This window comes from Pan troglodytes, chromosome 2 (genome assembly GCF_028858775.2).
Source record: "Pan troglodytes isolate AG18354 chromosome 2, NHGRI_mPanTro3-v2.0_pri, whole genome shotgun sequence".
Classification (NCBI taxonomy): Eukaryota; Metazoa; Chordata; class Mammalia; order Primates; family Hominidae; genus Pan; species Pan troglodytes.
Window position 1 is genome coordinate 144,762,584 of NC_086015.1, and position 15,935 is coordinate 144,778,518.

Below are 15,935 nucleotides of genomic sequence, written 5' to 3' on the forward strand. Positions count from 1 at the left end.
TTCCTCACATAACCTGTGAGCCTTACTTCTTTTAAATGGCATAATTCTCTTCTCAAAGGCAGTTGTGAGAATTAGGTGCATTTTGTGAAAGTGCATAGTAAACTGCAAATGCTGTATCAGATATCATTTTGAGGTTTAGCCTGAGAAGGGTAAGTTTTAAGCAGTATGTACAGTGGGAAAATCTGACTGTACCTCAACCCAACATTAAAACCCAGAATTATCTTGGCTTGTGTTTTCTTTGGCTAGTTTCAAAATTTCTTTTTTTTTTATGCTCAGCTATAATAGAAATGAGTCGTATTATCATTTCTGTCTTTACTCTGCAGTATACCAATAGCACTTCACTCACATCTGTGACCTGTGGGTTGTGGAGAGAAATAAGGATGTACTCAACAGCTTGCATCTTTCAACAAAGAATACTTTTCAGCAACACTCATGAGTTTCTCTTAGGCATTAGAAAATGCAGACCCTTAGACATTAAACTAAACTCATAAACTCAGTAATATTTAGTGAGAAAATTGGAGGAACAAATCACTAAAGTTAGATTCTGTGTTCTCTGTAAATGCCAACAACTGTGAGCCATGGAGTAGATTAGATGACCTTGGTTTTTATGGTCTAAAACATTTTCTACAGAATGGTGCTTACTGAGGAGCTGTTTACTGAGAATTGGAATAAAAGGCTACAGAATTGTGTGAGGCTTGCCCTATATTTATGAATCAGATTTTTAAGTGGAAGCCGCAGTTGTTTCCTTGTTTGTCATTCATGCTTTAGCAGAGGATATGATGCCATAGAGCTGGCTTGGTTTGTAGCTTCTCATTTAGGGTTTGCACTGCTTTCTTTTCCTTTTTAGAGGCCACAGCAGTTTTGATGTATTATCAAACCGCAAAATGTACCTTGTTGGGTATTTAGCAGAAGGAAATGTGTTGACTATTACACATCCCTTATCTACAGTGCTTGAGACTGTTTTGAATTTCTTATTCTTATTTTTTTTTTTAGTATTTGCATTATATATACTTGCCCATTAAGCATCCCAAATCCAAAAAGCCCAAATTTGAAATGCTGCAGTGAGCATTTCCTTGGAGCATCATGTCAGTGCTCAGAAAGTTTTGAATTTTGGAGGACTTTGGATTTTTGAATTTGGAATGCTCAGCCTGTGTTTGATAGTTTCATTAGTGATTGTGGCATTCCTGTTTAGTCTCATTTTGAAAATACAGCATAAATTTAAAAATGCATACATATATATGTATGGAATAGGTAGTATATAGCCATACAACTGCAGACACATGGAAAACAATTCTTAACCTTTTGAATGTATTAGTTTGTGTTTAAAGATAATGTTTTATCTTGTTTAACTGGAATCTAATATGTTAAATCTCTTTTATTCTACCTTAGCATCAAGGCATGCCATGGGTTGCCTCTCATAAATGGCCAAAGCTGTGACCCTTATGCAACAGTTTCTCTAGTGGGCCCTTCTAGGTAATGTTTATTGAATTATTATTAGGTTTTAAAGTTTTGATGTTTGATTTAAAAATTTAAAAAGTAAGATTCTATGAGCAAATGATAAATAGCTATTTATAACACACAGTAATAAATGCTTTGAAAGAAAAATCTTTAGTGAGTTCTATTATACACTTGTCAATAACAAAGCCCTCTTTTTACAGACAGAAATTGGTACCCCATTTTAAATCTGCCATGCTCTTAGGCTTTAAGGAACAACTTCAGTTTTATACTATTACAATGTAGTACTTTAAAACATAAACTTGACTTTTCATGCATCAGCATTCCTACTTTTCAAATATCCTGAATTTTATGCATGTAAAATCCTGTTTTAATGAATGCCAGTTCAGAATAACAAGACAATTTATATATTTTTATCTGGAAGGCAGCTCAGGACTGAAAATTGCCTTTTCTACTCATGAAATCTGTCCTCTACAGAGAGAATTCCAACTGTAGAAAAACTGCTGAAGTACTAGAGCATGGCAAAGTGTACCATATCATTGATTTAAATGATTTATAATAATTTGTGAAAAAACCTATAGCACTTTGTAATACGGTGTGTTATATGACTTCATTATGGTTTCTTTAAGGAACTGACACATCTGAAATATGTCTACAACTTGAAGGTGTAGAATCAGGAAGCAAGAAACACAGTATTCCCTCTACACACACATACATGCATACATACATACCCCTTTTCCCCATCCCCAGAATCTCTAGTTATTTTTACTTTGTAGAAAATCACTACTAAGTCACTTTGAAAAATGTATTTATGTATGTATGTAAAGTACCTAGTACCATGCCGGTATTTATTAGGTGCTCAAACAATAGTATGCTATTAGCAGATACTCAGTCATATGACATTAAATGCTATTAGAGAGATTTATTTTTGTGTGTTAAAAATGTTCAATCTAGTGGAGCTATTTTTGTTCTTTTTAAATAATCTCTACCTGACAAATTATTTGGTAACATACAGTTAGAGACAATTTGGCATATGAATTTGTGTTTTAAAAAGTCTGGCCAGGTGCAGGTGGCTCACGCCTGTAATCCCAGCACTTTGGGAGGCCGAGGCGGGTGGATTACCTGAGGTCAGGAGTTCGAGACCAGCCTGACCAACAAGGAGAAACCCCGTCTCTACTAAAAATACAGAATTAGCTGGGTGTGGTGGCTCATGCCTGTAATCCCAGCTACTCGGGAGGCTGAGGCAGGAGAATCGCTTGAACCCTGAGGTGAAGGTTGTGGTGAGCCGAGATTGTGCCATTGCACTCCATCCAGCCTGGGCAACGAGCAAAACTCCATCTCAAAAAACTAAAAAATAAAAAGTCACTGTTGGTTTTGCTATTGTACTGTAGTTGTGTAAGATGTTAACACTGGGAGAGGCTGGGTAAAAACACAAGATTTCCTTATGCGTTTTTTGTGACCTCCTCTGAATCTATAATTAAATTAAAAGATTTTTTTAAGAAGTCTCTATTATACCTGAAGCCCAAGAAGTAAGCTGAGTTAAGAATGTTTTTCAAGTTCCTTGGGTATTTTTCAACATAGATGAAGGTACTCTAAATCTTATTGTCTTCCTTCTATTTATTCTGAGTTGCTTATAGAATAGAATGTGTTTTTAAAACCCCTGAAAAAGGTTGGCAATCTAGTGTGTCCATAGAGAGAATAATACAATCTTGGCACATAGGGGATGCCTAAAGCTTATATATTCTTTGATTTGAGTTTATAAGGACAGTTACTTTTTTCCAAGCAATATTTAAAACTGAATCTTCCCTGAGTCACCTTAACTTTTAAATGGAGGTCAGGCTCCCTGGTTGGAAATAGCATGTTTTATAATTGTGTACTGTTAAGTTCTACAAGGTAAAACTCTACCACATTGGAACAGGAATGACCAAAAGAAGACAAAAGTAAAGAAGAAAACAAGCAATCCGCAGTTTAATGAAATCTTTTATTTTGAGGTAATTTTTTGTTTTACGTAAATGTTAACATTAAATATGTAATATTTAATGCTAGTTGATTTCTTTTTTCAAACCACAGTCATAGTAATCATTTTATCAATTAATGCAGAGAAGCATTTCTCTCCTGAAAGCAGTAGAACCATGGTGTGATGCAATGGATGCCCAATATATAAAATGAATAAAGGCAGAGCTCTAATTTGGGAGCAGGAAGGGCCAGGGCCATACCCACTCCCCAGTCATCCTCACTATCATGCCCTCCTTTGCACCCTCCCTTACCCTACCCAGCTCCCTACCTAACACATAGTGGCCACAGGATTCTTCTGCAGGGTACCCTTTGACAGTCACTAGTGAAGTAAGTGTAATTATCACTCAAGAAATCTGAGTTCCAGTCAAGTTGACTGAAAGAGTCACTAAATGTGACTCAAGTTTCTTATCCTGTGAAAGAATAATCGGAAGGGAAAATAGCAGCACTACCTGACTCAGAGTTTTTGTAAGACCCAAAGCATGTGAGAATCCTTTGAGACCATAAAATACTTTATGATTACAGCCTTATTATTACTTTTTTTTTAAGCCTAATTCATTCTGTGGACGCCTGCTTATCTTCATAGACAGCTTCAGCTGCCTTGAAGTTGTCCCAAATACAGTTTGGACAAAAGCTTTGGAGTGCTTTTCTTTGGAGCATTTGTTAAAGAAATCCTTTTTCATATTATTTGCAAACTACAGAAAAAAAAAATCAAACTCTCAAAAAGATTGTATTCTAATAAAGCATGTTGCAGTTCATATCGACGTGTAGGGAAGGTTTGAAAAAAGGAGTTACATTTTGTGCCTCTTCTTCTGTGTGTATTTTTCTTGGTATTTCACAGTGGAGAGAATAAGGGTACCTCTAGTCATGCCTGATTGCTGTACTTTAATAAAGGAACACAGGCCGAAGAAAATGCCAAAAGTGAAGCAGGAAGAATTGTGGAGGGGGAAGCAAGGGAGAAAAAAAAAACAAAAGAAAAAGTACCAATGTGAGACTTTTCCATTTCCTGGCTAAGGACTTGGTGCAGTTGTTCTACGTTTATTAATGGCGGTTGCATCTAACCTGGAGAAAACAAAGAAGGCAGCAATGTAAAGGGCCGCTGACTAAAGGCACTCACACTCCCCATTAGCCCACATACCTTAAACCTCAGCTGGATGGAATCTACTCTGCTTCATCGATCCTTACAGTCAGCAGATGACCTTTTAAAAGTAGAAGGCCTGACCTGCCTGCTGTAGCAGGAGTACTTGTTAGGCCTTGCAACATTCATTCAGAGGGCCTTTCGTTGGTTATAAAGATAGATACATTTCCATCTCTGTCCTTTAACTAAAGCAAGGAACACAAAGCAGACATATGTATGCATATACACAACAGTAAAATGCAGTAGATATTGGGGAGGTCAGATGAACTCTGCTCCATTAAAGGCTTGAAGAAATATTGGATTTTCTAAGATTGAGGAAAGAGAGTATTAGAGATGACGAACATTTTGAGCAGAGGCACAGAGACAGAAAAGCAGAAAGTTATGTCCAAAGTACAGTGAGTACTGATTTTACTGGGCTTGTGTAAGGAAATAATGGGAACTAAGATTAGAAAGGTAGAGTAGGACCAGCTGATGAAAGGCCTTGAGTGCCTAGTTATGGTGCTTAAGTAAATGATTTTGAGCCTATAAGTTATGAGTAAAACAGTGTTTGGGAAGGAATTAACTATGATCTGAGGTCCAGGTGGCTTAGGGAGAAAGAACAAAGCTGGGGAGACTGTTGTACTTTAGGTGTAAGAAAAATGGGGAGGGGATGGGGTATCTTTCAAGAGAGTGCTATGGAAATAGGAAGAGGCAGATAAAAGAGAGAATGCAAAGGGCAAGGTAACAAATTGGTTATAGAAAAAAAGAGAAAGGAAGTAGTTGAATGCTGCCCCCAAGGTTCCAAATCTGGAAAAATAGAAAAGTAGGGAAGAAGGAAAATAAAAGTGGCTTAGTTTGGAGCATAATTAGCTTGAGGGCTGACATTTTAAATCCTCCAGTAGGGAGTTTATGACTGAAACTTAATATGAGTGATAGTTATTGACCAACACTCAAGGTTTGTTTATATAAACAGCCAAGAAAGCCAAGAGAATAGAGGTATACAATACAGGAGAAAAGTGAAGAAACTAATTTCTGTGACTCAAGTATTTAACTTTCAGCATGTCATTTAATTTCTGTACTTCAGCTTCCTCATTTTTAAGTGAGGGTAATAAATCTAGCCCTGTCCGCCTCTGAGCAGCGTTCTGATGAACAAAGGAGATAATGCATGTGAAAGAACTTTGTACATTGTACAGCACTGTGCAGCTCCAAGTTGTTTTTAGTGCAAAATAAAACATAAAATTTTGAAGAATAATTTATCTATAGATTCTGAAAAAGAAACAAAGACAGCAGCATAAGGTTGCCAAGGTAGTGCCCAGGTAAACTCTATAGAGTGTTTCTGGGAAAGGAGATACAGTTGTATGATCACTAAATTAAATAGGAGATCAAGGGAGGTAAGAACTGAGAATTTCTCGTCAGATTTGGTGATGAAGAGAGATTTTAGGAGAGTGATCTGTGAGGAAGCCAAGATTATAAGGAGTTACTATAGTGAGTGGGTGGTGAGGAAGTACAAGCTGTAAGGCTGGATTACAGTTTTCAGATATTTGTCTGAGAAAGGAAAGAGATAGGAAGACCATAATTTAAGGGGAGAATTTTTCTTAGACTTGAGTGAGATGAACAAGCTGGTATTATTTTGATTTTTTTTTTTTACACTACCTTATTCTTTTCTGCTACTTCCATAGTTGCTTTTATATTCAGCTATTGAGTAAAATATTACTTGGACATTTTCCTCTGCTTTTATCCACAATTGAATATTTTGCAGATGATCATTTTTAAGCTGTAGGAAAAATGTATTTTTAAAAAAAAATTTTTACTAAAATATTTTGTTTACAGGTAACCAGATCCAGTAGTTACACCAGAAAGTCCCAGTTCCAGGTAGAAGAGGAGGACATTGAAAAGCTAGAAATCAGGTATGTGCCTTGGGGTTTTACAGAATTGCTTTTTTGTATACCAAAAGAAAATCCTAGATTCAACCAAAAAAGGTAAACCAACTTTAATAGAATTCTCTATAGCAAGTTGGTTGATGAAACTTAGAGGAATATGCAACTAATTTAAATCCAGATTATCTTTCCAAAGTCTGATTTGTTTGCAGAAATAGTCAAGGTATATTAATTTTATAAACAAAAATGATCTAATTTTCATCTGTTTTATTGTATTGATTTTTAATTTTTCCCAAATTGTTCCTTACATTTCTGGATTATAGTGTAATGGATGGAAAGGAAGTTATATCTCAGCCAATTTAGAAATTTTTTTTTATTCTTCTTAACATATCTGCTGTCTAACAGAAATTTCAGTGAGGTAAGAAGATAATTCAACAGGTGCATGTGTTTGAAGTTTGTGCTGTTTCCTGGGTCTTAAATATCTATGCCCTTTGCGAAGGAAAAATCTTATAAATGCATGTGTAGGTGTGATGTTAACAGTGTGTTCATCTAGATGGTATATTAATCATGTGTTTGGAGTGATCAGGTAATGTATTTTTCTAATTTTTCTATATATATTAATTGGTGGTAATCTAGAGAGAAACTGTAGTCTTATTGTACTTTCTTTCTGTAGTCCTTATTGCTATAGGTTAAAATAAAGCCTCGACTTTCAAACTAAGACAGTTTAAGTGCCTTCTTTCAGACTATTTAAAATTACTTTCTGTGCTTTTTAAATAAAAGCTGCTGTAGTATTTTGCTTCTCTAGTCTGGATAGTGAGGTATGTATATGGTGTTGCTAACATCTTTTAAGCATGTAAAATTAATGCTATAATACAGATCAAAGTAATTTGAAGCTGTTTTGTGGTGTGAACTCTCTTAAACATTGTTTGCAAAACATAAAGCCAGTTTTCAATTTTCAGGATCGACTTGTGGAACAATGGAAACCTAGTCCAAGATGTTTTCCTAGGTGAGATTAAGGTTCCTGTGAACGTATTAAGAACTGATTCCTCTCATCAAGCCTGGTAAGAGCCCAGCATTTTAGTGAACTCCATAGTTTAATTCTCTTTAGTACAGCATATATATGCAAATAAATGCTTACTCTGAACATATTTTAAATTTGCCATGTAATAAGCTAAACGTCATTAATATTGATATGTTCATTAATTCATTGTTGCAGAAGTAAATTGTAAGTTTTATGACTTGACCTGTGGTACTGAGATAAAAGAACTGAATCATCTAGGAATATTTTTCTGTTCAGAAGTGAAGACTTGACTCTTGAGAAAAATGGGAAACATTTGAAACATTACATAAGAGTTGTTCATGTAAGAAAACGCTTGGTCACAAATCAGTGTCTGCATTTCAGAAGTTTTATTAGTGGTCATAGGAACTGTGAGTATTTGAAAGCAAAGGATTTTATTTAGGGGACTCAGTTGTTTATGGGAACTAACCACTGTTCTTCCTTCACCACACCCCATTGAAATGTACTGTAGATGGCCCTAATGTTACTTTTTGAATGTCTAAGGTCTTATGTTGTTGAGCTGGCACATTTTAGGGCTCTTGGTTTTCAATAATGACTATAATATTATTTTAGTTTTCAATGACTCTAATAATAACATTACACTGATGTTAAATTCAAATTAATGTTCAGACATTACATTGAGCTAGTTTCCTTAGCAGAATCAACGTGAAACTATTGTTTTTTTCTGTCTATAGCACTTAAAAGCGTGTGTATCCTTTCAGTATGTTTCCCAGCATCTCTCTTGCTAGATTTTGGTTTCAACTGGATATAAATGAACATGCCTTTCTCATTTGCCTTTTAAGGAGCACTTTTTGGAACTCAGTTTCTGCTGCCTCAAAGAGGAGTGTTTAGGTGTTTCTTATGGATATCAGTTTCATCTGTCCCTAAAAGAGCCTGCCTCTTCTGATTGGCCATCAGACATCTTCATTTTAGAGTCTTATCCTAGAGCAGTTATCACTTGTAGACTGATATGGAGACTCTCAAAATTTTTACTTTATTTTTGCCTCTCTATAGTCCAAGGCAGATCTAAGATTTATTGGTCTTTATGTTGGCATTTTGTGTATTATAGTTTGTAAAATGCATCCACAGAGGGGGAAAAAAATCAAACGTAGTCACTATGAAAAATTGATGAAGATTTGGGACCTGTCATCCTCCCACTACACCATGTCTTCCACCTTCCATCAAATAGCATACATTTTAAAATGAAAATTTCTGAGCTCAGTTTGTCAAGTTTTTAAAATTATGTGCCAGACCACTCAGTACAGAAGAGAAAAACGCGTTGTAGTGCCTCCGGGTCCCTCAAAATGAACTTGAAATGTGCCACATAATCTGTTTTTTAAGTAAGACTGTCTCCAGAGATGCCTTCCAAATTTGGCAAAACTTTGTGCAGCTTCTTTGGCAGTATGTAAGAACATTAACAAACTAATTTTATTTTTATAGATGTTTTTGGCCCATGATATTTTAAAGTAACCTGCCAGAAATATAAGTGCTGAAATTTATATAGCATGAAATAGGAACATCTGGTAATTCATATATAATTCCACAGTTGTAAGGAAACATAAAAATGTGAATGCCATTTCTTTTAAGTTGGAAATAAAACTCTTAACCTCCTCCGTCAATTGTAGAGCCATAGCATCCCCTTGTGGGGTTGTTAGTAACTGCATGAAAACTCAAGAAAAGATTTATTTACCCTCAGGATTTCAGGCAAATTCTTTCTAATCTTGATGTTAAGAGAGTAATCATCAGTAATTTAATTCTGTTGTTTGAAAAGTCTCAAAATAGATATAAACATCTTTTCAGTTTTAATTTTTAAATTTGAAAGTAAGATTCAAATAATAGATAAAATGAATTACTGGGTTTTTCTTTTCAACAGAAGCACTTTATACATGATTTTAGACTAGATGAATATTTGATATGATTTAGCTTTCCAGTTTGTTAATTTTGACACCTTTTGTCCTCAAACTTTTTTTGGGGGGGGGGGGTATTACTTTTTTTGAGACAAAGCCTCACTCTTTTGTCCAAGCTGGAGTGCAGTGGCATGATCTCGGCTCACTGCAACCTCCACCTCCCGGGTTCAAGCGATTCTCCTGCCTCAGCCTCCCAAGTAGCTGGGACTTCAGGCACACACCACCATGCTGAGCTAATTTTTGTATTTTTAGTAGAGACGGGGTTTAACTATGTTGGCCAGGCTGGTCTTGAACTCCTGACCTCGTGATCCACCCACTTCGGCCTCCCAAAGTGCTGGGATTGTGAGCCACTGCGCCCAGCCTTTGGTCTCGCATTTTTAACGTATCTGTTTAATATTTGAATTTAGAAAATATAACAAGTCTCCTGTCTTCAGTTAAAAAAAAAAAAAAAGAAATAGGCCTGGCACGGTGGCTCAAGCCTGTAATCCCAGCACTTTGGGAGGCCAAGGCAGGCAGATCATGAGGTCAGGAGATCGAGACCATCCTGGCTAACACGGTGAAACCCCATCTCTATTAAAAATACAAAAAAGTAGCTGGGCTTGGTAGTGGGCACCTGTAGTCCCAGCTACTCAGGAGGCTGATGCAGGAGAATTGCGTGCACCCGGGAGGCGGAGCTTACAGTAAGCTGAGATCGCACCACTGCACTCCAGCCTGGGAGACAGAGCGAGACTCTGTCTCAAAAAAAGAAAACAAAAAACAACAACAACACACACAAAAAAACAGAAATAACGTTCAACTTTTTTTTTTATACGGAGTCTCGCTCTGTCGCCAGGCTGCAGTGCAGTAGCGCCATCTTGGCCCACTGCAATCTCCACCTCCCGAGTTTAAGCCATTCTCCTGCCTCAGCCTCCTGAGTAGCTGGGATGACAGGCATCCGCCACCACACCCACCTAATTTTTGTATTTTTAGTAGAGACGGGGTTTCACCATGTTCACCAGGCTGGTCTTGATCTCCTGACCTCGTGATCCCCCCGCCTCGGCCTCCCAAAGTGCGGGGATTACAGGCGTGAGCCACCGCACCCGGCCCACGTTCAGTTATTAATAGAACTGCTTCTTTATTCTCTCATTTACATAGCATTATGTACAAATAATTGCACTTTGGGTTTGTCTACCTCAATTTTAATTACACAGACCCTATGGTTAGAATTGTTTAAATGCTGATTTTTTTCTGTTAAGGGACTGTCAAAACTGCTTACTCTTGAGAGCATAAGGATTGCTTTTATGCCTGTGAATGAAAAGTACATGTTTAGAGCAACTGAATGCTACTTTCAGTTAAAAATTTCTCTTTATTTCCTGTTTCTTTTTCTTTCAAACGGAAATATTTCATTCAAAAACTGACATAATATATATGAGTTTTTTGTTTTGTTTTCGCTTAGAAATGCCAGATAGTCCTGAACTATTTAACAAATCTTGAGCCTTTTCTCTTTAGCTCTAATTCATAGAGAATTATTTAATTCACAAGGATCCTTCAGGCAGTTTATTAAATTGAGCTTTTGTAATAATATTTTAAAATAATCACATTTATATAGTTATACAAATAACTATTGATAGTTATTCATATATTTAAGTGGTAATAGTTATACATCACATATATAAATGTTATATGTGTAACATTTACATAGTGATTACTGTGTGCCAGGAACTATTCTAAGTGCTTTACTTATAATAACTTTTTTAGGGCTGTTGTAGGGTTTTAATGTGTTAAGACACTATTAATACTCCTTATTTGACAAATGAGGAAAAAGCACAGAGAAATTTAGCAACTTGTCTAAGGTCACACAGCTGGGATTTGAACCAAACTGTTTGACCCCAAAGTTTGTGCTTTTAACCAGTGTACTGTAAGTTTGAACTTTGGCATATTTCTGAATATATTTAAAACTCAAAAACATTCTTTTAAGCGATTAGCAAAGAATTTGAGTGTCCCTTGCTTATAAAATATTATATAAAAGAGAATCAGAGAGTTCCCTACTCATTTAAAAAATGATCTTTTCAAGGGATAGGTAAAACAACAATATGTTGTGAAGTCTTTTTTTTTTTTTCTCAAGTAGACATAGATGAGATATTTTGTCTATGGGGATTTCTTATCCTGCAAAGAAAATCCAAGGAAACAAGTTTAGAAAGTATGGCAGGAGTGAACCCTTCTGGAGTTCTTAAGCATCCAAAAACAATGTGTGCATAAAAATGAGTAATTGGTATAGCACTACCCTAATTCCTCTACATAGAACAATGCTATGTTAAGACTGTAGGCCTGGTAATTTTCAGTTATATGAGAGTAAAGAGGGATGTCATACCCCTCCCTCAGTTATTTGGAGCTAAAGGAAATAAAGTTGCGCTCTGAGCAAAATTTCTGTAGCAAAAATCAAAACAGAGTTTGTTTTGACTGTAGAGTTTGGAGACACTGTTTAAGATGGATAGGGATGGTCCCGGAGAGGCAGAACCAGTTGTAACTGAGTAAGCAGTAATACAAGTAATGTTACTCTACTGTGCATGGAAAACATTAGTTCAATAGGAGGAAAAGATTCATCTAGAGTAATAAAAAAGGATTCAGAAGAGGTAGGCATGGTACTGCCTATTCAAGCACAATTGAGGGGGTAGGGGATTCTGGTCCAGAAGAATTACTGTTTCCTTGGCAAGGCTATTGTCTTAGCTGAGAGATTCTTAAGGCTGCGTAAAACTCCTTGTCATGCCTCTGTACTCACCACAACGCCTTTTGATAATTTGCCTTTCCAAATAGCCTACCAACAGGTAAAAAAATACAGTGAAAGATATAGATGAAAACCCTATGGTAAATGGTGATAATTGTTGTAACCAAGTGACGAGCACATGGGGGTGGTGGTAAGAAAGGGTGTTCATTATTACTATTATCACTCTTCTCCCTACTTTTGTAAGTGAGCATTTCTATAATAAAATGCATTGGTCACTTAACAATCCAGGTACTTATGCCACTTGACTATATTTCTTTTTCATAAATTTAATAATTGACCTGCTTTTAAGTATATCAGGCTCTGCACTCAGTCATTGCAATTCAGGTGCACCTTATTCTTTTTTTTTTATTTTTTTGAGATGCAGTCTCTCTCTGTCGCCCAGGCTGGAGTGCAGTGGTGCAATCTTGGCTCAGTGCAACCTCCACCTCCTGGGTTCAAGCGATTCTCCTGCCTCAGCCTCCCAAGTAGCTGGGACTACAGGCCTGTGCCACCATGCCTGGCTAATTTTTGTATTTTGGTAGAGATGGGGTTTCACCATGTTGGCCAGCCTGGTCTCGAACTCCTGACCTCAGGTGATCCACCTGCCTTGGCCTCCCAAAGTGCTGGGATTACAGGCGGGAGCCACCACACTTGACCTTCAGGTTCACTTTAGATGTGCTGATAAAACGAGATGTCTGAATTTGCAAGGTTGCCGAACATGCCCTGGATTGTGAAAAATTGACCAAAGTATCAATTGTCAGGATGCTTGGTCATCAACCAGCTAAACTTCCTGATATGGTTTGGCTGTGTCCCCACCCAAATCTCACCTTGAATTGTAATCATCCCCACATGTCAAGAGCAGGGCCAGGTGAAGATAATTGAATCATCAGGTGGTTTCAAACCCCCATACTGTTCTTGTGGCAGTGAATAAGTCTCATGAGATCTGATGGTTTTATAAACGGGAGTTCCCCTGCACAAGCTCTCTTGCCTGCCGCATGTAAGACATCCCTTTACTCTTCTTTGTCTTCTGCCATGATTGCGAGGTCTCCCCAGCCATGTGGAACTATGAGTCAATTAAACCTCTTTCCTTTATAAATTACTCAGCTTTGGGTATGTCTGTATTAGCAGCATAAGGACAGACTAAATACACTTCCCTTAGAGGTACTTAGAGGTACTTCTTAGAGGTACTTCTGAGTTACCTTTGCTAACAGGCTTGTTTCTAATTATTTCATTGACCATATCTTTACATCACTATTTCTTAAATCAGACAGTAGATGTTCTGAAGGTTGATCTTCCTCTTTTGTAGGATAGTGATGTAATTTCTTCTTGTATTAACCATCCCTTCATCCTTTAAATTTGCCTTGGTTAATTCGCTAGTTGTCTTTTCTGTCTTTATCTTATCTTTCTCAAAGCTAATAAATGTTCTATTATAGCCTTCTTCCTTCTATTTTTAAATGAATTAATATATTAGAGGAGGTCATAGCTGATAAATATATAAATTAAGTATTAAAACTACTGTTTCTTTTATAAAAAGCATCTCAGCATTCCAGCTAAGTGAAGGAGGAGTAATAGAGTTATAAAATTATCATTTTGATGATTAATGGCTCTAAGCTGTGATCATCAATGGCTGCTGATATTGCAAAAGGAGAAACAACCAGACATTTGTGCCTCTTGGTAGAACTACACAGCATTATCAATGAAGCATTCTTGCCAGAACATCAAATCTGAATCTAACCAAGCCTCTAGATCTAACTACCAATATAGAGGAAATACAGAGAGGATGAAGGAATATGGTAAATGACATTGTGGAGGTAGAGATAAGAGTTAACACAATTCCAAAGGTGGAAAACTCTATAGGACCAACAGTGAGGAATCTATAAAAGAGACTTAAGAATGCTATTACCAATTCTAATCTATGGACCTTATTTGGATTCGAACAAACTGTAGAAAAACATTTATGATAAGTTTGGGGAAATTTGAATACTAAGTGAATAGTGATGACTTTTTGAAATTATACCTGGAAATTGCTTTAAAATAATAATGCAGGAACAGGATGGGAGAGTGAGTGAAGGTATGGCTGAAACAAGATCAGTCTTTTATTAAAAAAAAATCAGTGTATGTATTTTTAAATTTTGTTTGGCATTGCCTTTAGATAGAGAATAGAGAAGATGGCAGCTTTTTTCTCGTGTTAGTTAGAAACTTCTTTCTAATTGCTTTCAAAAAGTGACCCAAGGCTTCAAAACCAAAGCATTCATTCACTCACTCTCTAGTCAACATCCATGGAATGTCTACTACTAAGCCCATGTGCCCTATGCTGACCTATCTACTGAAAATAAAATCGTGGGTTCAAACAGCAATGCTTAAAAAAATTCAAACTGCTTAAAAATATTGCACCTGTGAATCTGTTTTAGTATTTTTAGGGAATTACTTTACTACTGGGCTTTGTAATTTTAAACTTTAGAAAGGCCTTAGCGCAGGATTTATAAAACTTGAAAACTGTGAGTATAAATAAATAATTCCAGGCCAGGCATGGTGGCTTACACCTGTAATCCCAGCACTTTGGGAGGCTGAGGCAGGTAGATCACCTGAGGTCAGGAGTTCAAGACCAGCCTGGCCAACATAGTGAAACCCTGTCTCTACTAAAAATAACAAAAATTAGCCCAGTGTGGTGGCATGCGCCTGTAGTCCCAGCTACTCGGGAGGCTGAGGCGGGAGAATCGCTTGAACCCAGGAGGCAGAGGTTCAGTGAGCCAAGAGCATGCCATTGCACTCCAGCCTGGGTGACAGAGTGAGACTCCGTCTCAAATAATAATAATAATAATAATTCCAAACATTCTACATTCTTAGATAAAATATGTAATTTATTTCTCAAACAGTATAGGGGAAATATTGACAACATTTAAAATGCATTTTAATGTATTTTTAACCTTTTTAAATGTATTTTTAAAACATTAAAATGCATTCTTAATGTATTTTACATGTATTCACAAAATATAAGAAAATGCAATTTGTGTCATAATTGTGACATGATACCAAAGGAGAGAATCCCTCCCTTTACTGTAGCAAGTGTATACCATAGAGGCAGTGAGTAAGAGAGGAACAGAACAGAGCAGTAACAAGATGAAAATGGAAAGACAAACTCTTCCTCAGTATAAGTAACCAGTGCTATAAATTTGCCGTGCCTAGTATAAATGTTGAACAATTGTATAAACAGAGGTTGAGGATTTTCTGCAAATAATAAAAGAAGTATCAGTGCAGATTATTCTGGGAGAAGAATGGCAAAGAAAATCCACAAAAGCATTTTAGCAGAACTTGGGTAACAGAGGACTGAGAGAATTTCCCAGACCCACAAAGCAAATAAATAATTTTCCCCAGTCTCTTAGTAAGGAGGGTTGAAATTAAATTCAAAATTTTAATGTTTGCTGTTTATTGCTTTCTGAACACAATTATTTTTAAGTTACTTATGGCCTATTAAGCTGTATAGCATTTTCACTTCACAAGACAGTACAATTATTTTTCATTATATTCATAAATACCTCTCTTAAAGAACTCGAGTCCATTCATTGCATGAATATTATGTACCCGTTAAAAAGAACAAACTGGATCTATGAAAAGTAGTTTCAAAGAGTTAACTAGGAAGTGCTTTCAGGTAAAAAAACAAGATACAGGAGAGTAGAATATGATAACATTTTTGTAAACTGACTAATAGGCTCAGAACTCATTTATAAATGTGTATATATGCACACATTTAAAAAAATCTATATAA

The 15,935-nt window shown here is 36.4% G+C and overlaps 1 protein-coding gene across 8 annotated transcripts in view; it reads left to right on the forward strand.

Annotated features, from left to right (window-relative positions):
* The window catches only part of RASA2 (RAS p21 protein activator 2), a 129,578-nt gene that overhangs the window by 65,424 nt on the left and 48,219 nt on the right, over positions 1-15,935 (forward strand). For 7 of the 8 annotated variants that reach the window (XR_010155345.1, XM_009446575.5, XM_001160805.6 and 4 more), the window contains exons 6-9: positions 1,390-1,473; positions 3,374-3,446; positions 6,416-6,492; positions 7,422-7,523. Coding sequence is in view for 7 of the 8 variants with exons in the window: in XM_009446575.5 (XP_009444850.1) it covers positions 1,390-1,473; positions 3,374-3,446; positions 6,416-6,492; positions 7,422-7,523 (336 nt within the window). In the remaining variant the exon portion in view is untranslated. The remainder of the gene's footprint in view (positions 1-1,389; positions 1,474-3,373; positions 3,447-6,415; positions 6,493-7,421; positions 7,524-15,935) is intronic. The other variant, XM_009446578.5, reaches the window with a different exon arrangement.